This window comes from Lampris incognitus, chromosome 3 (assembly GCF_029633865.1).
Source record: "Lampris incognitus isolate fLamInc1 chromosome 3, fLamInc1.hap2, whole genome shotgun sequence".
Classification (NCBI taxonomy): Eukaryota; Metazoa; Chordata; class Actinopteri; order Lampriformes; family Lampridae; genus Lampris; species Lampris incognitus.
The window spans coordinates 79,807,150-79,829,704 of NC_079213.1; the positions used below are offsets into that span (position 1 = coordinate 79,807,150).

At 43.3% G+C, this 22,555-nt stretch overlaps 1 protein-coding gene across 4 annotated transcripts in view; it reads right to left on the reverse strand.

Moving 5' to 3' along the window:
• Nucleotides 1-22,555, reverse strand: part of fryl (furry homolog, like) — an 82,474-nt gene that overhangs the window by 40,435 nt on the left and 19,484 nt on the right. For 3 of the 4 annotated variants that reach the window (XM_056277721.1, XM_056277719.1, XM_056277720.1), the window contains 17 exons: nt 17,308-17,361; nt 15,921-16,060; nt 15,676-15,772; nt 14,202-14,281; nt 13,726-13,806; nt 13,333-13,501; nt 12,455-12,547; nt 8,384-8,482; nt 8,135-8,236; nt 1,952-2,055; nt 1,702-1,810; nt 1,503-1,589; nt 1,186-1,357; nt 968-1,100; nt 749-856; nt 396-633; nt 79-255 (listed from right to left, as the gene is read on the reverse strand). In XM_056277721.1, coding sequence (XP_056133696.1) covers nt 79-255; nt 396-633; nt 749-856; nt 968-1,100; nt 1,186-1,357; nt 1,503-1,589; nt 1,702-1,810; nt 1,952-2,055; nt 8,135-8,236; nt 8,384-8,482; nt 12,455-12,547; nt 13,333-13,501; nt 13,726-13,806; nt 14,202-14,281; nt 15,676-15,772; nt 15,921-16,060; nt 17,308-17,361 — 2,043 coding nt within the window. Of the gene's footprint in view, nt 1-78; nt 256-395; nt 634-748; nt 857-967; nt 1,101-1,185; nt 1,358-1,502; nt 1,590-1,701; nt 1,811-1,951; nt 2,056-5,177; nt 5,223-8,134; nt 8,237-8,383; nt 8,483-12,454; nt 12,548-13,332; nt 13,502-13,725; nt 13,807-14,201; nt 14,282-15,675; nt 15,773-15,920; nt 16,061-17,307; nt 17,362-22,555 lie in introns of all 4 variants that reach the window. The other variant, XM_056277718.1, reaches the window with a different exon arrangement.

A 22,555-nucleotide genomic window follows, 5' to 3' on the forward strand; every position in this document is an offset into this window, starting at 1 on the left:
AATAGGCACATGTGACCAAAACTTGTACTTGAGTTTAGCCACACACAACAAGCAGTTGTATGTCTTCATTATATTTACCTTGGCCATGCCCAGCGCCGTGTGCAGGGCACGGACCTCCCTGAGGACATTGACAGCCAGCCTGCGTGTGCCAGGGCGACAGCTGCAAAGCACCACCAGTGCCAGCCCCTCCACCACATGCAGCACACTCATCAGGGGAGTACGCTCCAGGGACAGAGAATGACCACTCCCCGGGCCCTGTTAGAATAAAGAGGATCCAGTTACAAAACACTCTGAACCACAGCACAGCGATTGAGAGATAATAACATAGCTAAGCAAAATTGAAAGCTACATAAGGAAAAGCACTGATGCACAACCACTAAAACTCCTCTGCCCACCTGTGCATCATGGCTCTTGTTGCTGCTTTGCACTGCCAGCCTCCACTGGCTGATGAGCTGCAGCAGCATCTTGACAGCGTTGTCTAGCAGTGTGGAGTGCACGTCTGTCACTTCTCGCACAATAAAGTAGACAAAACCTGATAACACATCTTCACGCCACTCTGGGAAGTCCACCATCAGGGCCTGCAAAGTGGTGAAGGCTAGGCCACGTAGCTCCTCGTCCATGTGGATGGTCAGTCTGAGGAAAAAGGGAGGGGAGAAGGAGTTTGAAGAGTGTGCAGATGGAAGACTATGTAAGTGAGATGTTTTTTGTAGCAATGTGTTTTATGAGTAGAACCAAGGGAGTTGATTACTTGGCCAGAAGCTCTATAAGGTCTTGTCTGCTCATGCCATCTGGGATCAGTCTTGGGATTGCTGCAACGCACGTGCGGAAAAGGTCGATCTTCGGCTTCCTCTCTCCTCTGCAACACAACAAACAGCTTATACGGGTCGGTGGGAGGGCAGACAAGCAGATGCATGCACAGTAATATATTAATAAACCTCTGTATTCACGCTAGGTAGCATACACTTACGTGATCATGTCCTCTGGCTCCTTATTGGACATCTGCACATTGGTCATACTCATGGAGCGGCCCACCTCCTTGTCCAGATGGCGCAGGATGTTATCTAAGGCTTTTCTGACTTGTGGGTAGTATAGTGACATACCTGAAAACACCAGACAGGTTACACTCACAGTACAGTGAAACAAGATGCAGGGCAGATAAAAGCAAAGCATATACCCATGACCTACCTATGACCTTGGCTTCTTCATCAGTGAGTGTGGTGTTGAGGAAGATCTTTTTAACCCGCAGGGTGTTACCAGAGGGCATGATTACCCCTGTAGTAGGCATAGGGGGCTCCCCATCTTTCTGCTGTAGGCTGTCAGCAATCACCAGGAAGGCCCGCAGACCAATATTCATCCTCTGAAAGGGCAGAAATAATGATAAAAGAATTCAGAATATATGCGAGAGGCCTTGAGTTCAGAGATACAGAGGGGGAGGCAAGAGGATGGAGTGGAGTGCTGAAACTTGGATTACAGTGAGAAAACAAGTCATCTTTTACTCTCACCTCTGGGTTGATGGTAAAGGTTTTATGAGATTTGCCCACACACAGGAGGTCATAGATGATCTCCTTCATAGCAAAATCCAGTCTTTCCTAAAGAAACATCCAAATTGACCAGCCATTTTTAAGAATACAGCTACTTTAGGCTCTACTGTTTCAGCTCAGCTATATGATTCAGGGCAATCAGCTCATAGTCCAGGCCTACCTGAGCTATGAACTGGATGATCTTGACGAAGATGTTTAGGGGTGTGTCCCTGGGCACAACGCTGCGGGAGCCTTTAGGGAAAAGTGCTGAAACAATGCTGAGTAGTCGACTAGGAATTGAGAAGAGAATAAGATTCAAAATAACATGTTTAATGATGAGAGCCCGTCATTTAAATGAATCCCATTTGACAGTGTCTGATGCAAGAAACTGGGATTATGAGTGCTTAGTGCGATGGCCACCTGGTACTAACCTCTGTGTGACAGTGTTGCTCTCACACTTAATCCTGATAATGTAGACCCAGAGCAGTCTGTACAGCGACTCCAGTGCCACACGAGACATTTTGGGGTCTTTGTTCTGTGGATCAAAGAGAAGATGTCAAGAATCGAAATAACTGACACCTCTGTTACTTACCTGGTTGAAAGACAGGGCAACTACACTGGTCTAAAGGGGAAAAAAAGTAGAAAGTCATACAAATGACTAAGGCTGTGCGATATGATGATATATATTGTGTGACAATAGAAAACATGTATCGTTTCTTATTATGTTCTTATCGTTTATTTCGTTGTGTCACAAATCACTCTTTACTCTTTAGTTTCGCCAGGGGGACGTAGCAGGATCATGGATCATGCGCTAGTGCAGCGACCAGGACACATACCCACATCCGGCTTCCTACCTGCAGACACGGCCAATTGGGTCTGTAGGGACGCCTGACCAAGCCGGAGTTAACACGGGGATTTGAACCGGCGTTCCCTGTGTTGGTAGGCAATGGAATAGACCGCCACACTACCCAGATGCCCCGCCTGTTCATCTTTTGTATGGATTAAATTAATAAAAGACTCTTATTGGCTTTTGATTCAAAGCTTTTATGCAATTACGGTAATGTAACTAGTGTAGTTGTCATCAACTCTCCACCACAGTCTGTCTCTCCGCCGCTCCGCTGAGCTCCGTGTGTGGAGGGGCTGAGCCCTGCCCGCAGTGAAACAGAGTGCAGAGATGAGAAACTAACGTGACCATAAATGACACCAAAATGCAGTAGAGACTATGTTTATTTATGTTCAAGGCTCAGCGTTTTCGGTTTTTACCAATTTTCACCGAAAAATGCCCAGATTTTTAAACTGATTTTCACCCGGATTTTATGTTTCCACGGATCCAAAAGTTGTTCCTGTTCGTGTGAGGTTATGTAACAGTGTCCTCTTGTGGCAAAATTCGGCCTGCTGGATGGCTTTGAAAAATAAAAACCGTAAACGCTGAGCCTTGTTTATGTTATTCACCAAATTTACGTGCACTCATTTCATTTCAGCTCAATGCGAGAGTATCTACTGCATTTTGCTGTCATTTATAGTCGTGCTACTCTCCTCTGCTCTCTGTGGTTCAGCAAGGGTGGGGCTGCCTCACCATATGCACACGCCGGGTGGGGGGGGGCATGGACTAAAAACTATTTATTTATTGATTTTACAGAAAATGTGCTACACTGTGATATGTATCGCTATTGGGATATGAAAAGACCTATACTGGGATATGAGATTTTGGTCATATCGCACAGCCCTACAAATGACAGGTTTTCAGCCTCAGCATGTAAGAGATTTGCAAAGTCATTGATGGATGACTGTGTGTGTGTGTGTGTGTGTGTGTGTGTGTGTGTGTGTGTGTGTGTGTGTGTGAGTTGGGCAATCGTTTCTATTTTCATATCGTCCAATTGTGGCTGCTCAAGATCGCCAGGGATCCGTGAGAGTTTATAGAGGAGTGTGAACATTTTAAAGTATTCAAACATTAAAAAGAATCTATTTAATAGCAATGTCTCCTCTATTCACACAATGACTCCCTTTTAAAAGTCTATGTGTCTGTGCTTGGTGCGACAATATCACACCATCATGTTCCGTTTACCATATCACAATCCAAATCATACCCATTATGTTAACTACACTTATGGAGCGCAGAGCAAAGTTTTGGTTGGCAGGCATATGGAGAACAGAGATGTGGGGTGTCAGATCCATGGAGAAGAGACGGCAAACTAGTTCGTAATTAAGGATTTGAAATTAACTCGTCACTCATGCTGATTAACGGGGCTCAGCGGGCAGACATGCCGCTCCACCAGAAACATCTCTAAAGGCACAGTAGGGTGCAGATTCTAGAGGTTATTCTTATAACATTAGTTTTGATAGTAAGTTAGTTAAAATCGCCTTAATATAGGCATAGGAAAAACCATCCCTTCAATCGCCGATATACGATCCTATCACCAATCAGCACAAGCCGTGTGTGTGTGTGTGTGTGTGTGTGTGTGTGTGTGTGTGTGTGTGTGTGTGTGTGTGTGAGAGAGAGAGAGAGAGACAGAGAAACAATTCTAACTCCCACCTATTGATAAAGAAGCTTTAGGATCATTGAAATCTCTATTGGCAATATAATTGGTAATTGCTTGAGACAGTGTAGCACTGCTTTATAGGCAGCAAGGTGGCATAGTGAGTAAGAAAACTGCCCTTCAACTGGAGAACCCAGGTCAAACCCCTATTTCAGCAGGCAAACATCCACCAAGCTGAACTATTCTTAAGCGAGACACTGCATCCTTTCTAGCTCCAGGGGTGCTGTTCAATAGCTGTACTTAAGACTCTTCTGAGCCAATTAAGTACATCTTTTCATGTCACTGAATACAAATCTTGTCATTTTCTCTCCTTTTTTTTTACACTGCACTGTTCTAGATTGGAAAGTATGTACCAACAGCTCAGTACAGAAGTACTGCACTGTATCTTCTGATCTTTCAGTCTGCAACCAAAGTATGAAGTCAAACGGTAAGTCAGTCCGCTGAACACAAGCAAACAAAATGTGCACTCCAATCTAAACAGTCAACTGATGATAAAAAGGATTCTTTCATGGCTACTGCTGTGAACTTTCCTCCTGTAGGCAGGGGATGTGAATGCAAAGATGCAAGACCACGTAAGGAAACGGGATAAGAGAACAGGGTGTAACTGGGACCAGCCTGTTACCAACTCAGTATAGAGGAAAAAAAATAAACACGCACTGCTGCCGGATTAGACTACAAAAACACCAAATTCCTTGATAGCCAAATGGGCCCTATAAATGACAACATTCACAAAAACCTCTCGAAGAAAATTAAACATGTGTCTGTTAACAAGAAGGATGATGAAGAGGTCCACTCCACTGACACAAACAGCACTGCGTTCTACTTGCAACTACACACTGGGGAGCAAAGTCATTCATCACAGATGCTGACGAAGAGTAAACAGCTTTACTACAAAGCACAAGGCAACATCACAACTGAAAGCAATTTGCAACTAATTTGCACATTACTCTAGTTACTCTCTTTATAGAACACCTATTAAATCACACTGCTGTTTAAGAGGACAGTAAGGTCCTTAAGACTCACTGCCCAATTAGATGAGGGGGCAGATCTACTCCTACTTCCTGGTCAGGTGACCTTCATGAAGTAGTGGGACCAGGTCACTGATGCCATACAAACTCACCTGCAGTGTCTCAATCTGCTTTCGGATGCTGTTGTTAGACGGCATCTGGAGCAAGTCAACGTGAGAAAGAGACAAAATGACAGGAGACAGAGTGTGGGGTATGGGAAGGGGAGACGTGCAGGTTAGAGGAAAACGGAGCCAACACACAATAGAAAATGCAAACATGACAAGAGCAGTCCACAAAGTAGCCAAAGTCTTGTCAATATTACACCAAGCGAATTAGTAGGGCTTTAGGTGTTGCAGAGAAATGCTGTGTACAAGACAAATTATGAAATGTATCAGTAGCGTGTTATGAAGGTTATGTCACAGTTCATAAATAATAAGAACATAACCAATTGTGTTTTTCCAATTAATTAAAGGCAAAATAATCCAAACATAAAAATGAGTGATTCCAAAGTTAAAAAGTGCGTTGTGGCTGGTATAGCGGACAAAACATAAGACGGGACAGAAACATAAAGAAATTGGGCTAAAGAGCAGGGAACGTGCAGAAAGGATGAGGAAAATATTAAGGATGTGCATGAAAGGGAGCAAAAGTATTATGTTGAAATTCCACATGCAGAATCAACAAGCAACTAGACTGAAATGAATTAGCAGTCTATCTAATGCCATGATTATGTCTAGCTCCCTCACTAATTAAGTGGCTTTACTTTAACCCTGTGAGGATCATATTCTGCAAAGTAATCAACTTCTTAATCCACCAGGTTTTCAATCAGCCTTAACAAAATTAGATTTTAAGAACAGTTACAGGGTTAAAATAGTGGGACGAACAACAAACCCCAATTCATTCACTTGCAATCACCACTAAACTAAAGAGCAATTACAAAAACCAGGAAAATTACTTCCACAACATAGATTCAATTTAGGATGCTGATTTTATTTATGGATGAAAGGGAATCTTATGCGATCAAAATGTTCAGAGAGCAGCCCAATCAGATTACTGCCTGAGATCACCAAGTGTCATTCAACGCCACAGGGACTGACCATCACAAAGAAGCAAAGGGAATTACAAGACTTTGTCCACCACAAGATGTAACACTCATCTCAACAAAGGATAATCAATGCGAGGAGAAGACAGTCAGTCAAGTCAGTCAGTCACACAGCACTGTAGTGTCTCAGGGCTTAATTAACTCCACAACAGAACAGGACAGGAAGAGGATTGGCTTGATCGGTTTGCGATTGGCTTACCAGGGATGTTATAGCGGACCTGGGTCAGAACAGCACTTGACATTGCATCTCACATGTGAAGTACACTTCCATTTGTTTCAGTCTAGACTTTTGTTCCAAGACATTAACTCATGAGCACATCGTTTTAAAAATAGCTGTGATGACAAAATAAAACATACTTTGACCAAAGAGTAGCACTGATCATTTGCATTGTGTTTTCATTTAGTCCAATAGTCCCAAGAAATCAGAATTTCCCTGGTAAATTTGAACAATTCTTCTGCAAACCTCACTGCTTGTTAATTTTAAAGTGGCTCTATTCTAGACTTATCAAATCAAGTGCTATTCCTATCCAGATCTGGTTGTTGGTCACAGAATGGAAAGTACATGATGATCTTTGGACAGAACGACAGAGCAAACACAACCAAAACTTCTGTCAACATTGCCATGACGCACATATCAACCGGAATGTCATAATCCTAATGATGCATTTTCAATTTACAATTAAAGAAAACAAAGTAGAGCTAACAACCGAATCACTAGTGTGTAAGTAATTGAAGGAATTAAATTAGATTTACTCTAATAACAAAAGCAGCAAAATTTCACTGCAACTTTTCTATACATGAGAGTCAGAAGACTTCAGATTATCAAACATTGAAGGTACATCAGGGCCTAAAGAACTCAGTCCTTGGGCTATATTTTAACGATATAAGCGCATGGTGCGAGTCCATTTAGGAAATGTCCAAATCCACCTTTGTTAGTTTAAAGGTGGATAATCTTTTTCTTTTTTGGATTTTTTTCCTACTTTTTATCCCCAATTGTATCCGGCCAATTACCCCACTCTTCCGAGCCGTCCTGGTCGCTGCTCCACCCCCCTCTGCCGATCCAGGGAGGGCTGCAAACTACCACATGCTCCCTTCGATGCATGTTGAGTCGCTAGCTGCTTCTTTTCATCGGACAGTGAGGAGTTTCGCCAGGGGGTCGTAGCATGCGGGAGGATCACGCTATTCCCCCCAGTTCCCCCTCCCCCCTGAACAGGCGCCCCGATTGACCAGAGGAGGCGCTAGTGCAGCGACCAGGACATATACCCACATCCGGCTTCCCACCTGCAGACACAGCCAATTGTGTCTGTAGGGCTGCCTGACCAAGCCCGAGGTAACGCGGGGATTTGAACCGGCGATCCCCGTGCTGGCAGGCAACGGAATAGACTTCCACACCACCCAGATGCCCCTAACGGTGGATAATCTGAGCGCAAAGTAAGGCGCATGGTACAGACGGGTTTTACTAAATCTCTTAATTGATCATAGGTGTGTTCTGGGTGTAACATGAAATAAACCAATCAGTTTCATTTCCCATTCCCTTTAAAATTGCTTTTAAAATGGCAGATTTGCCAAGTCGTAGGAAAGTTGTGCTCCCACCTATGTAGGTGCATATTACTACCTCAATATTGCGCCCTTAAAATAACAGTTAATACTGCGCCATTGACTTAAGACCAAATGTTATTTGGTGAATCGTGCAATCGCTTTCCGCTACCTCAAGATAGCAATATGCCAAAAATGCTCCTGACCGCACCTCATTTTAAGACCAACACACCCATGGGTACTCATATGGGCACAAGTACATATGCAATTTAAACATGGGTGCTGGACAGGAAAATGACAACTGGGTTGGTCTGAAACTACAAAAGACACTTGCATTAAGCGTGTGTAAGACAGAGCTGCTAGTCTGTTTTTAGTTGCTAAAAAAACTTTTCTAAGACTGGACTGGGAGCTTTGTAAAGTTAAAGGTAGCAGTACCTTCAGGTGCGAGAGGCAGTTCTGGAGGAAGATGTGCCAGTTGTTGAGGAAGAACTGCTTCTGACTGACACAGAGGAGGCACGTCACCAGGGGATACAGAGCCTGAAGAGATAAACTATGTCAGTGTGCAAGCAAAATGGCACGGGGTAATGAATGCTGGGTAAGGGAGGAAAGAGGTGGGGAGAGTTAAGTTAAGAGCAGAAGGTGAGAAAAGAGCAGGTGAGGGTTGGGGGGGGTTGAACTCATTACGAGAGAATGCTTTTTCCTGGAGCTAAGGTCAAAGGTTGTCTGGTACAGCATCTCCACAAAGTTCTTCAGACATGGCACATTTACTTCATTCTTCACCGCCTGGGGGGGAACAAGAGGTTAATGCAAAGCTTCACTAAACACAGTTACATCAAGAAGCTATTCATCTAAATTTAGAGCAATCCAATTGAGATATATATATATACACTCACCGGCCACTTTATTAGGCACACCTGTCCAACTGCTTGTTAACACAAATTTCTAATCAGCCAATCACATGGCAGCAACTCAATGCATTTAGGCATGTAGACATGGTCAAGACGATCTGCTGCAGTTCAAACCGAGCATCAGAATGGGGGAGAAAGGTGATTTAAGTGACTTTGAACGTGGCATGGTTGTTGGTGCCAGACGGGCTGGTCTGAGTATTTCAGAAACTGCTGATCTACTGGAATTTTCACGCACAACCATCTCTAGGGTTTACAGATAATGGTCCAAAAAAGAGAAAATATCCAGTGAGCGGCAGTTCTGTGGGTGAAAATGCCTTGTTGATGCCAGAGGTCAGAGGAGAATGGCCAGACTGGTTCGAGCTGATAGAAAGGCAACAGTAACTCAAATAACCACTCATTAAAACCGAGGTATGCAGAAGAGCATCTCTGAACGCACAACACGTCGAACCTTGAGGCAGATGGGCTACAGCAGCAGAAGACCACACCGGGTGCCACTCCTGTCAGCTAAGAACAGGAAACTGAGGCTACAATTCGCACAGGCTCACCAAAATTGGACAATAGAAGATTGGAAAAACGTTGCCTGGTCTGATGAGTCTCGATTTCTGCTGCGACATTCGGATGGTAGGGTCAGAATTTGGCGTCAACAACATGAAAGCATGGATCCATCCTGCCTTGTATCAACGGTTCAGGCTGGTGGTGGTGGTGTAATGGTGTGGGGGATATTTTCTTGGCACACTTTGGGCCCCTTAGTACCAATTGAGCATCGTGTCAACGCCACAGCCTACCTGAGTATTGTTGCTGACCATGTCCATCCCTTTATGACCACAGTGTTCCCATCTTCTGATGGCTACTTCCAGCAGGATAACGCGCCATGTCATAAAGCTCGAATCATCTCAGACTGGTTTCTTGAACATGACAATGAGTTCACTGTACTCAAATGGCCTCCACAGTCACCAGATCTCAATCCAATAGAGCACCTTTGGGATGTGGTGGACCGGGAGATTCGCATCATGGATGTGCAGCCGACAAATCTGCAGCAACTGCGTGATGCTATCATGTCAATATGGACCAAACTCTCTGAGGAATGTTTCCAGTACCTTGTTGAATCTATGCAACGAAGGATTAAGGTAGTTCTGAAGGCAAAAGGGGGTCCAACCCGGTACTAGCAAGGTGTACCTAATAAAGTGGCCAGTGAGTGTATATACACTACCGTTCAAAAGTTTGGGATCACCCAAACAATTTTGTGTTTTCCATGAAAAGTCACACTTATTCACCACCATATGTTGTGAAATGAATAGAAAATAGAGTCAAGACATTGACAAGGTTAGAAATAATGATTTGTATTTGAAATAAGATTTTTTTTACATCAAACTTTGCTTTCGTCAAAGAATCCTCCATTTGCAGCAATTACAGCATTGCAGACCTTTGGCATTCTAGCTGTTAATTTGTTGAGGTAATCTGGAGAAATTGCACCCCACGCTTCCAGAAGCAGCTCCCACAAGTTGGATTGGTTGGATGGGCACTTCTTTGAGCAGATTGAGTTTCTGGAGCATCACATTTGTGGGGTCAATTAAACGCTCAAAATGGCCAGAAAAAGAGAACTTTCATCTGAAACTCGACAGTCTATTCTTGTTCTTAGAAATGAAGGCTATTCCATGCGAGAAATTGCTAAGAAATTGAAGATTTCCTACACCGGTGTGTACTACTCCCTTCAGAGGACAGCACAAACAGGCTCTAACCAGAGTAGAAAAAGAAGTGGGAGGCCGCGTTGCACAACTGAGCAAGAAGATAAGTACATTAGAGTCTCTAGTTTGAGAAACAGACGCCTCACAGGTCCCCAACTGGCATCTTCATTAAATAGTACCTGTTAGAGCCTGTTTGTGCTGTCCTCTGAAGGGAGTAGTACACACCGGTGTAGGAAATCTTCAATTTCTTAGCAATTTCTCGCATGGAATAGCCTTCATTTCTAAGAACAAGAATAGACTGTCGAGTTTCAGATGAAAGTTCTCTTTTTCTGGCCATTTTGAGCGTTTAATTGACCCCACAAATGTGATGCTCCAGAAACTCAATCTGCTCAAAGAAGTGCCCATCCAACCAATCCAACTTGTGGGAGCTGCTTCTGGAAGCGTGGGGTGCAATTTCTCCAGATTACCTCAACAAATTAACAGCTAGAATGCCAAAGGTCTGCAATGCTGTAATTGCTGCAAATGGAGGATTCTTTGACGAAAGCAAAGTTTGATGTAAAAAAAATCTTATTTCAAATACAAATCATTATTTCTAACCTTGTCAATATCTTGACTCTATTTTCTATTCATTTCACAACGTATGGTGGTGAATAAGTGTGACTTTTCATGGAAAACACGAAATTGTTTGGGTGATCCCAAACTTTTGAACGGTAGTGTATATATAGCGTTTTTTTTCCCCAGAAATCGTCAATGGTGTTGATGAAAGTGCTCAGCAAATGAGGAGCGAAATATTAAGATAGATGTAGGTAAAAAACTTTAATTCATAGCAGTACAAGCCTGTTTCGTGCGTTGCGCACTCATCAGCTAGCCATGCCGACGAGATTAAACCATATAGATGACTAATTGATGACTTGATTATGACTGACTATTGCAAACTGTTCTCTTCTCTCACATGTCTTTTCTCTCTCTCTGAGAGATGTCTTCTCCTTTCACTTTTTGTGTGTGTGAATGGTGTCATGTGAGTCTCCCTTGTGTGCACGTGCAGTCGGTTTTCTCCCAGGTCTCCGTGGTGATGATGGTCACCACTTGGACGCTGCCTGCCATTCCCCTCATCACATAATCTTTTTATAAATTCACATAATTTTTTTTTTCATGATGATGCTGGTTGTGTGGCTTGGGTCCTGGACTGTTCCGATGGCGTCTGGACACTGCTTGGCATCCTGCGCATCATATTCTTCATAAATCTTATAAGTCCATTATAATTCTGTTTATCCTCTTTCAGTGTTGTATTGTATAAATTGTGTAAACACAACATCCATTGCATGTTGTCCATCTTGGGAGAGAAATTCCTCCTCTGTCGCTCTCCCTGAGGTTTCTTCTTATTTTTTCTCCCTGTTCAAGGGTTTTTTTAGGGAGTTGTTCCTTATCCGATGAGAGAACAGGATGTTGTGTTGCTGTTAAGCCCACTGAGGCAAACTTGTAATTTGTGATATTGGGCTATAGAAATAAAATTGACTTGACTTGACATCTATATATATATAAAATCCAGTGAGTCAAGTAAATTCTTTATGAAACAGTACAAGCTTGAACTGTTCCATAAAGAATTTACTTGACTCACTGGATTATTTTCCTCCTTATTTGTTGAGCACTTTCCAACCGTTGAGTTTCTTTAAACAACGTTTATATATATATATATATATATATATATATATATATATATATATATATATATATATATATATATATCAACAGCTGATGAGTTTGAGATGCATGAAACAGGCCTGTACTGCTATGCATTAAAATCTTTTTTCCTGTATCCACGTTGATATTCCGCTCCTCATTAGGTGAGCACTTAACACCATCGACGGTTTCGGAAAAAACACTATGTATACACACACACACACACACACACACACATACACACAACTTTCCTCCTGTCCTGTCTCATAGAGAATTTACTTGACTAACTGGATTATATATATATATATATATATATATATATATATATATATATATATATATATATAATAACCTTTAATGTATATGTAATCCAAAAAATGGATTACATATACATTAAATTCTCATTTGCGGTGATGTTAACTGAAGGATTATTGTTTTGGGGGTGTGCGGGGGTGGGGGTGAGGGTATACAGTGTTACTCACAGCAGCAACAGGGATGAGGATCTCCACAAAAAGACCTGCCAGAGCATGTTTTATATCCTTGTCCTTGACCTCCAGGAAATACTGGGCACACTCCTGGGGAGGTTGTGGACACAAGGGCACACAAGTAAAGACGTGTACATGGCTACCCAATATTAGCAGATGTTTGCAAAACATCTTTTAAATCATCCAGATTATTGCAATAATTGGCATCCATAAATTATGTGCATGTAGACAGCAAAAAACATGATAAAAAGTAATTGCAATAAGTGAGAAACAATATCCAATCACCACAACTTCCATTACAATGTTTCACTGATTTTGAGTGATAACAAATATTTTTCATACCATCATTATTCACTCTGCATTTGGAGATAAATATTCAAAATCACCTTTGAAATTTAACACAGATAACCATATCAAAATCCTGTATTTGTCAGGTTCTAACAGACATGCAACACATGGGAAGAAAGCAAAGTGCATAGGCAACTGTTCTGCAGCCATAAAATCACATGACCCATTGCATGTAAACAAACATCCTCCCTTAAAACAGTGGTAAATAAGGGTCTTGTTAAGAGAAGAGCATATTGAGCGAGTTTTTTTATTGCTGCGTGAAGATTAATGAAAAATGTACTGCTCCATTCACAGCTCTTGGCAAAGGCCGCAACACACACTTACTGCTTGGCACTGTAATCCTACAACTGACCATTACTCATCTGGCTTTATGAGCCATAGGTACAGGGAGCTGCGTAACTCCAACAAAAGGGCAGTGGTAAAAAGCTTTTGGTTGTATGGTTTAGTACCAATACATCAGTCCAACTCATTGAGAGTGCAATTAAACAAGCAGACTCTAAGCATGAACAATACAAGTGTAATTTGACCTGCATGAACTGAAAGGAGGCCTCAAAGTCCTCCACAGGGTACATTTTAACCCGGAAGAACTTCATGCCCATGATAAGGCTGATGATGCTTTGGACCACGTAGGGGCTCTGCTCCTTCTGTCTAAGCTCCTTCAGCTCTGTGATGAACTTCTTCCTCACTGCCTGAAACCTGGACAAAACAGACCCGTAACAATGACAAGAAAAAAAAAACTCAAAGACCAATGAATGTGAATTCTAAAGAATTACCTGTGAATAAGATGTGCTGTAAACTGTTATGATTTGCTAAACAGTATTTTTTCATATTTTTTTTAATTTTTAACAGTTTTTAACATTTGAACGTATTTAAACAGTTGGTAAGTATTAAATGCCAGAGAACACAATGAAGCTTATTACTTTGACTGTGTGAGAACTCCAATGACCTCAGCATACAGATCTGCGATGATGTGCACATTGCCAGTGTTGGGGCCAGAATACCTGTTAATTCAGAAAGCCTTGGTTCAAATCATACACAAGAAGAGGATTCAGGACACAACAAAATGATAAATGACCACAACGGCAACACCAGAAGCACTTTTGAAGCACGCTGAATAAATTTATTGAAGTTGCTTAACAAAAGGCAATTTTGTTTTATAAAGACCTCAAATTCACTTAATGACCATAAAGCCAGTCTATTCAAATAACTATTTAGAAAAAAAAGTCTTACTCTACACTACAGAGCCAAACCCACATAGAGTAAAAAAAAAAAAAGTCACAGTGCAGAACAGAGTTTAATTCATAGGACAAAAAAAAAAAATCTTTGGCCTTTGTATGTGTGTCTGCGTGTCTATATATATACATATATCTATATATATATATATGTAAACACTCACCCCTCTTTGTGTTTAAAGTGCTTGAATGCCAGATTCAGAACTTCATGTACTAAAGCATCTGGCACTGGATGAAGAGGAATCTGTGACGTAAACATGAAATCATTAGTCTTATTGGGAGCATTGATACTCCCTTCATTCTTTCGCTTTGCTACCATTCATTATCCTCCCTAAAGGAGCAGAGCCAAGGACAACTTAGCACTGGTCTCCTGGGTTTGGCTTTCAGCTGAGAATGTGAGGTTTGGATCTGACAGTCTGTTGTAGGCCTAGCACTGAGACTGGACCAGAGAAAAGCTCAGGAGGAGTTGGTATGTAGCCATCATGTCTATTTACTGTTCTACCATTAAGGACACACTCTTCATCAACAATATTACAATTCTTTCACATGTCTACTAAACAATACTGGAGCAGCGGCATGGTCTGCAAATCAGTGGTGAGAAGAGCCCAAGTAATCTCAACCCTGTTATCTAAGTGGATCAGGAAGCGCTGGAAACCAAAGGGTATATTCTTCAACCTATACAATATAATTAGCTGTGATAAAATCTAGTTGGAAGTTGAATTATTATTCCCCCCCCCCACAATTGTATCCGGCCAATTATTTCACTTTTCCGAGCCGTCCCGGTCGCTGCTCCACCCCATCTGCCAGTCCGGGGAGGGTTGCAGCCTACCACATGCCTCCTCTGATACATGTGGAGTTGCCAGCCGCTTCTTTTCACCTGACAGTGAAGAGTTTCGCCAGGGGGACGTAGAGCGTGGGAGGATCACGCTATTCCCACCAGTTCCCCCTCCCCCCTGAACAGATGCCCCGATCGACCAGAGGAGGCGCTAGTGCAGCAACCAGGACACATACCCACATCTGGCTTCCCACCCGCAGACACGGCCAAATGTGTCTGTAGGGACGCCCGACCAAGCTGGAGGTAACACAGGGATTCGAACTGGCAACCCCTGTGTTGGTAGGCAATGGAATAGACTGCTACACTACCCGGACGCCCCGGAAGTTCAATTTAAGAAATGCAAAAGTCAAGTTATGCTAGACCATTGTTGTTTCCAGTTTGTTTTGCAGAACATAATAATGGCATGGGATGCCCCAAATCGAGGAATGCTTGTCAAGTTTCACAACAATAGAAATCTTAACTGGTGCTCAAAGGATGGAATCCTAACAAGAGAAAGGGGGAAAATATCCTAACAAGAGGAAGCTAAATAAAAAGAAGGACAATGTTCCAAGATGCCCTTCCTCGAAATAAGTTATTAAAAAGTATTCTCAAATGGAGCAGGGAAGGACACAAAAATGGAGGACCTAAATAGTTTGGTTAAGAACTGCAGAGGCTGAACATGAGCTGGATGTTTCCTCTACCTTATGCATCAGTACTGTTCAAATAGGCAGCACTGTGACCACAGGAGGTAGAGAAATACTATAACAGTCTTAAATAGAGATCTGAAAGACATGAGTGATCACACAAGAGTCAAGATAGCTCACCTGTTTTAAAACTTCCACTGAAACTAAACAGAAAATGAAATCTATGGCTAAGTCCCTCCGCTCCAATAGGTAGTCTTTATCCCGGTGTTGTTCATCTCTACAGAGGGAGCGAAAAAGATTCATTTATATAGAGAAAAACTGAAACCAAAACAACCAAATCTCAAGAACAATCACTCAGATATTATTTGTTAAAGAGGTAAAACAAAGACAGGCAAGAAGAGAAAGAGGTATGAGGGGTGTTTTACCCTTTGGACTTGGTGCTGGAGCGAGGCCTATACTCATAAGACTCATCCTCGGTGCCACTCTGCCGCCGGTACCAGTCAAACAGTGTGCGCAGCAGGGAGGGCAAACAGTGTTCTGCTATTGAGCTCATAGAGCTTATTAACTGAAAGACAATGAGACAAATATCCAGATGCTCTCATTAAGTTGTTACTTTTGAGTTAGCACTAGTGAACAAACTCTTAAATTTCTGTTCACCAATATCTCGTTTTAAGGTGCAAATGTAATGGACGAAACAGGAATCCACATCTTCACACTCAGGACAAGATCACGAATGCAGAACGACTAGTAAGAACTGTGTATAGAAGGTTTTCCAAGTGGAAATGCAGAAAGGTGCACATTTCAGGGGAAGGCAGTATATACAGAGTGCAAACCAGAGGTGACCTCAGCCAGTGGGTGACATACTGGAGCTATTGATCTGGACTTGCATTGTGGTGTTGGATGACATGTTGTGCGCAGCATTCTCCTGCTATGCTATCGAGCGGCCCCACAACACAAAAGCCTCCGCAGTGGCCATATGCAAGTCCACTCAACTAATAGGCTCTCCTCCAAACTTCATTATCAATTTGACTGCATCAATAATAATGATGTCAGAATATATATGAGAAAAGTTACTGCATGGACCATTGTTAGTGGATGACGAGGCGTACTACACACTGTGGAGTTGTAACTTTAATTTAAGCATTATAATAAGGTAGGTTGAAATATTATAAGACTTTGAATAAGTTTTTTGACATTTAAAAAAAAGAAAACTACAGCTCAGCATTCTTGTGGCTTCAGATTACGATGTTTACATATGATGTGAGATGTAGTTGGCATGAATAATGTAGGTCTGTGTGTGTTTATGTCTCTGTGTGCACGTGTTAAAGGTCCAGTGCTGAGCATGCTGGATGATGGATGCTACGCAGGAGAGTTATGTAACTGCACCCTCTGCCCTTACGGCGCCAGGAGGACACACTCCAGCACCCAACGCTGATTTACTGCTGAGAATGACACAGCATTTCTACACTCTCACTTGCACTCCCTTTCTGCCCACCCGCTCTCACTCTTCCCCCCTCACTCACAATGGAGGCAGCTGGATCTATAGCAACATATCCTCATTGGCTTTGTGTTGTGCTGAACAAAGCACTCTGCAGTAGGCAGGCCCATTGTTCAGAGTTCTGCACCAGCCAGAGATGAGCGACAGACGGGCCACTGAGTGGGGGATTGATTGGGTGGAGCTGAGGGATTCAACTGATGCTCACATTCATACAAAAGGTGGGAGGGGAACGTTATCAGTGCTGAGTGGGGGGAGACACGCTTACACATGGGGATACACATGGTTTACTTTCTTGCCTTGAAAGCTGAACTCACCTGATCAAATTGTGCATCTTCCCCTCTTTGGAGAGATCGGGACAGAGGTTTCTCCTGTGGGGAAAGTAGGATGAAGGGGGGGCGGGGGATGGGATAAGAGAGTCAGGAAGACAGTAGGTTACTAAGCCAGGGATGGATGGCTTTCACAACAACAGCCTAATAGCATTCACATGGGCAGGCCAGATGATGAGGATGAAGGTGAAACGGAACAACACTGGAGATCAACAAGGGTCTTAATAGCTGAATGACGGCCATCAGCCTAAGATCACTACGATGCCAACAGCTTCTGTCTCAACAGTCAGCCAAGAGACTGTATGAAAACACCTCACTGCTAGATAAACACAGCAGCCCATCCAGGGGAAATAAGGGAATGAAAGAGAGCAGGAGTCATGGACACAGACAGGGAGGTCTAAAAAAGGTGAATTGGGATAACCAAAGAGATAACAGAGAGAGGGCCACCCAGAAAATGGGAATACCCGAGAACATAATTATGTTTTTTAGCCAGTATTATATCCCTAACCAAGCATTCTTTTGATATATTCAAACCTAAAAACTCCGGTATGGTTACAATTTGAGTTGACACAACGAAATGATGCATCAATAACTGCATTACTAGAGTTATACCACATTATAACATAACACTAGTCTATTTGAAAGTTTAAAGCAGAGCTGGGAAAATTACTATTAAAGATATTTTCGTCATTAATCATTTTGTTCTTCACTTCTTGAAGGTAAATATAACCAAAGAATATGAACACGAAGCACAACATCTATGAGTTGTGCCTCTCCAGTAAGGCTTTTTGAAGCAGTACACAGTTAATATACCTCAGGCACAGACTACATACTAAAAAAAAAAAATCAGGATCAGAATCATGTTTATTGGCCATGTAGGTTTGCACATACATGGAATTTGACTTCGGTTTTGTGGCTCTCTCAGTGTACTTAACATAGAATAACAACACTACAACACAACAATCTTCAGATATATACACACACAAGGATGGACTTATACAGGCGAAATAAGAGGTGATAAAGTACAATGGTGCAGAGAATATATCGGAGATGCTGAAATAGATGTTAGCAGGTTACTTACATACATACCTGAGGTAAATGTACATGACAGAGCGTGCCAGTATACGTACAATGTACAGTACAGTATATACACAATGGTTGGCTTTATTTGACAGTGTTAAGCGTTCATTTGAATGACAGCCCGCGGAAAGAAACTGTTTTTATATCCGGTTGTTTCTGGGCACAGTGCTCTGTAGCGCCTCCCAGAGGGGAAGAGTTAGAACAGGTTGTGACCAGGGTGTGATGGGTCTGCACTGATGTTGCCTGCCCGTTTACTGAGTCTGGAGGTGTATAAGTCCTGAATGGAGGGCAGGTTGACAGTCCGTCCCTGGCCTGTTTGGTGGCCAACCTAAACCAGACAGTGATGGATGTACAGAGGACAGACTAATTATTGCAGAGTAGAACTGAATCAGCAGTTCCTGAGGGAGGTTGACTTTCTTGAGCTGGTGGAGGAAGTACATCCTCTGCTAGGCCTTTTTGATTGCGTCTATGTTGGATGCCCACCTTAGGTCCTGGGAGTTTGTGGAACCCAGAAACCTGTAGGTTTTCACCGTAGACACGGTGCTGTTGAGTATAGGGGGGGGGGCAGTGTTGAGGGACTCCTCCTGAAGTCCACACTCTGTTCCACTGTTTTGAGTGTGTTCAGCTCCACATTGTTATGGCCACACCAGAGGGCCAGTTGATCAACCTCCCACCTATATGCAGATTCGTCATCATCCTGGATGAGGCCAATGATGGTTGTGAGCCAGGGGAGTTATTCGACAAGAGTTCCGGTCATATGCCATTGGGTTAATCGGGTGGGATAAGGGAAAAAACTAGAAATAAATTAAATAAAAATTTAAAAAAAAATTCCAGTATGTACAGTCGAGGCAGGCCTGGAGCTCCAGTTTAGACTCATTGGTCCATTTCCTCACAATTCTAACCACAGGCTTTGCAGATTTCAGTTTCTGCCTGCAGGTTGGGATAAGATGAATCAGACAGTGATCAAAGAGGACCAGGGCTGCAAGGGGGACAGAGTGATAGGTGTCCTTTAATATTGTGTAGCAATGATCCAGAGTATTTTTGTTTCTGGTGGGACATTTTCCCATGCTGTCTGTATTTTGGCAGTTTGTGGCTGAGATTTTCTCTCTTAAAACCCCCAAGGATAATGAGTAGGGAGTCTGGATACTTGCGCTCCATGTTTGTAATTTGATCAGCCAGGTGTTTTAATGTCTCTTTAACACAGGCTTGTGGTGGGATATAGACACCGACCAGGATAAATGATGAAAATTCCCACGGTGAATAGAATGGGTTACAGTCAATGAAAAAGGTCTCTGAGGGTTACATGATTTCTTTAACACTGTGACATCCATAAACCAACCTTCATTTATGTTGAAGCATATGCCACCACCCCATTTTTTTCACTGATAGCTCCATTTCGCGGTCCTACCGGAGGAGCTGGAACTGCAGCAGATGAAGTGTACTGTCCGTGATATGCTCACAAAGCCAGGTTTCAGTGAGACACAGGGCGGCAGATGTGGAAAAGTCTGAGTTTTTTCCATTTAGGAGTAGCAGTTTGTCCATCTTGTTGGCCAGAGAGTAGACATTCACCAGGTGGATTGATGGGAGCACGGTTCTAAATCCCCGCTGTCACAGTTTAACGCGCGCTCCGGCTTGCTTACACCTTCGGCATCTTCGTCATAGTCCGTACAGGGCTGTACCGATCAAGACCTCAGCAAGACTTTCATTGAAATGTTCAGTTAAAGTTGGTATAAAAAAGTCTGTTCAGTTTCTCCAGTGGATGGCTGGAGGCTTAAAAGTTCTTCCCTGCTGTATGTGATCTGCGAGAGGGCGCTGGAAACTGAACAAGTAAAAACAGAAAAAGTACAAGAGAGCAAAGAACCAAGATTACCGTCCTCGGTGCCATCTTGATGTCTATCAAGATCTGTATAAATAGTATTAATGTGTATAAATGGAAAGTTTATCATGATTGGTAGAAAATGGCAATTCTGATACGTCCAAGTGTCTCCCATACCTTCTAATGACTATTAACTTGTTTTGTAAGCTATTCAAACATCTGACAGTTCTATTCCACCAAATTATTTTGCATTTGTTACATTACAGTCATTTAGCCGACGCTTTAATCCAAAGCAACTTACAATAAGTGCACTTAATGTAGGAAATCAGGAGAACTACTAGTCATCAGAGGTCATAAGTGCATCTAAAAGCAAAACCAGTGCTAAAGTAAAAGTGCAAGAAAGAGATTTTTTTCTTTTAAATGAGTGAATACTATAAGTGCTAAGAACAAGTAACAGGGTAGTAGTTCTTAATGAGGTGAGTTTTCAATCTGCGCCGAAAGATGGGCAGCGACTCCGCTGTCCTGACATCAGTGGGGAGTTCATTCCACCACTGTGGGGCCAGGACAGAAAAGAGCCGTGACCGGGTCGATCGACAGCAAGGGCCTCTGAGCGACGGGGCAACCAGGCGTACCGAGGCAGCAGAGCGAAGTGGTCGGGCGGGGGTGTAGGGCTTGACCATAGCCTGGAGATAGGAAGGAGCTGTTCCTTTCACTGCCCTGTAGGCTAGCACCAGAGTCTTAAACTGGATGCGAGCAGCTACTGGGAGCCAGTGTAGGGACATGAGAAGTTGTGTGGGAGAACTTAGGGCGGTTGAACACCAGAGGAGCTGCAGCTTTCTGAACAAGCTCCAGAGGTCTGATGGCCGACGTCGGGGCGCCAGCAAGGAGGGAGTTGCCGTAGTCCAGCCGAGAGATGACCAGAGCCTGGATGAGCACCTGTGCCATCTCGTCGGTGAGGAATGGGCGAATCCTCATGTTATAGAGGAGAAATCTGCAGGAGCGAGCAACTGATGCAACGTTTTCAGCAAACGACAGTTGGTCGTCCAAGATCACACCCAGATTCCTCACAGTCCGAGTTGGCGTCACCATGGTATTGTCAATGGTGATGGCCAGGTCTTGGTGCGGGCAACCTTTCCACGGGAGGAACATCAGCTCTGTCTTGTCCATATTGAGCTTCAGGTGGTGTGTCGCCATCCACTCCGAGATGTCAGTCAAGCACGCAGCAATGCGTGTCTCTACTTGTGTGTCAGACGGAGGAAAGGACAAGATCAGCTGGGTGTCATCGGCATAACAATGGTAAGAGAAGTCATGCGAGCCAATAACAGAACCCGGGGATGTCGTGTACAGGGAGAAAAGGAGAGGACCCAGAACCGAACCCTGTGGAACACCTGTGTCAGTCTGCGAAGCTCCGACACAGATCCCCTCCATGTCACCTGGTAGGAGCGACCCGTCAGGTAGGTTGCAAACATTGAGAGTACAGAGCCTGTGACACCCAGCCCCTCGAGGGTAGAGAGGAGGATCTGGTGGTTCACTGTGTCGAACGCAGCTGACAGGTCCAGGAGTATAAGGACAGAGGAGAGAGTTTGCTTTCGCAGAGTGCAGCGATTCTGTCACTGCAAGGAAGGCCGTTCCTTCTTTTGGATTCTGTCACTGCAAGGAGGGCCGTTCCTTCTTTTGGATATTTCTGCTTATCCTACTTCATCCTTTCAGTTTCAACTTTAGATTTTTATTTATTTATTTTTTGGCTCCCCTCTTTATCTGTTCTTAGTGGAAGACACATTTTCATACCAGCAGTTTTCATTATACAAAGAACGAGCAATGGCAGAACAGAAACATTCACATGAGTATTTTTCATCTTGCCTCAAACCTCCAAAACAATAGCTCATTTTCCCCCTCTCTCACCCTCATCTTACTTTGGGATTAATTTTGTCTGCTGAAGTATAGGCTCAAGTTAAAAACATAGCTTAGCAATCTACTAGAAAACAAGTGTGTGGGCAAAGATGAAATTTGAGGTTTGAGGTACTTTGTTGATCCCCGTGGGGCAATTCTTTCTCTGCATTTAACCCATCCTAGCTGTGTAGCTAGGAGCCGTGGGCAGCTGCTGGGCAGCACCCGGGGACCAACTCCAGTTCGTCTTGCCATGCCTCGGCCAAGGGCATAGACAGGAGTATTAACCCTAACATGCATGTCTTTTTGATGGTGGGGGAAACTGGAGAAAACCCACCGCAGACACGGGGAGAACATGCAGACTCCACACAGAGAACGACCTGGGATGACCTCCAAAGTTGGACAACCCTGGCTGGGGTTTGAACCAAGGATCTTCTTGCTGTGAGGCAGCAG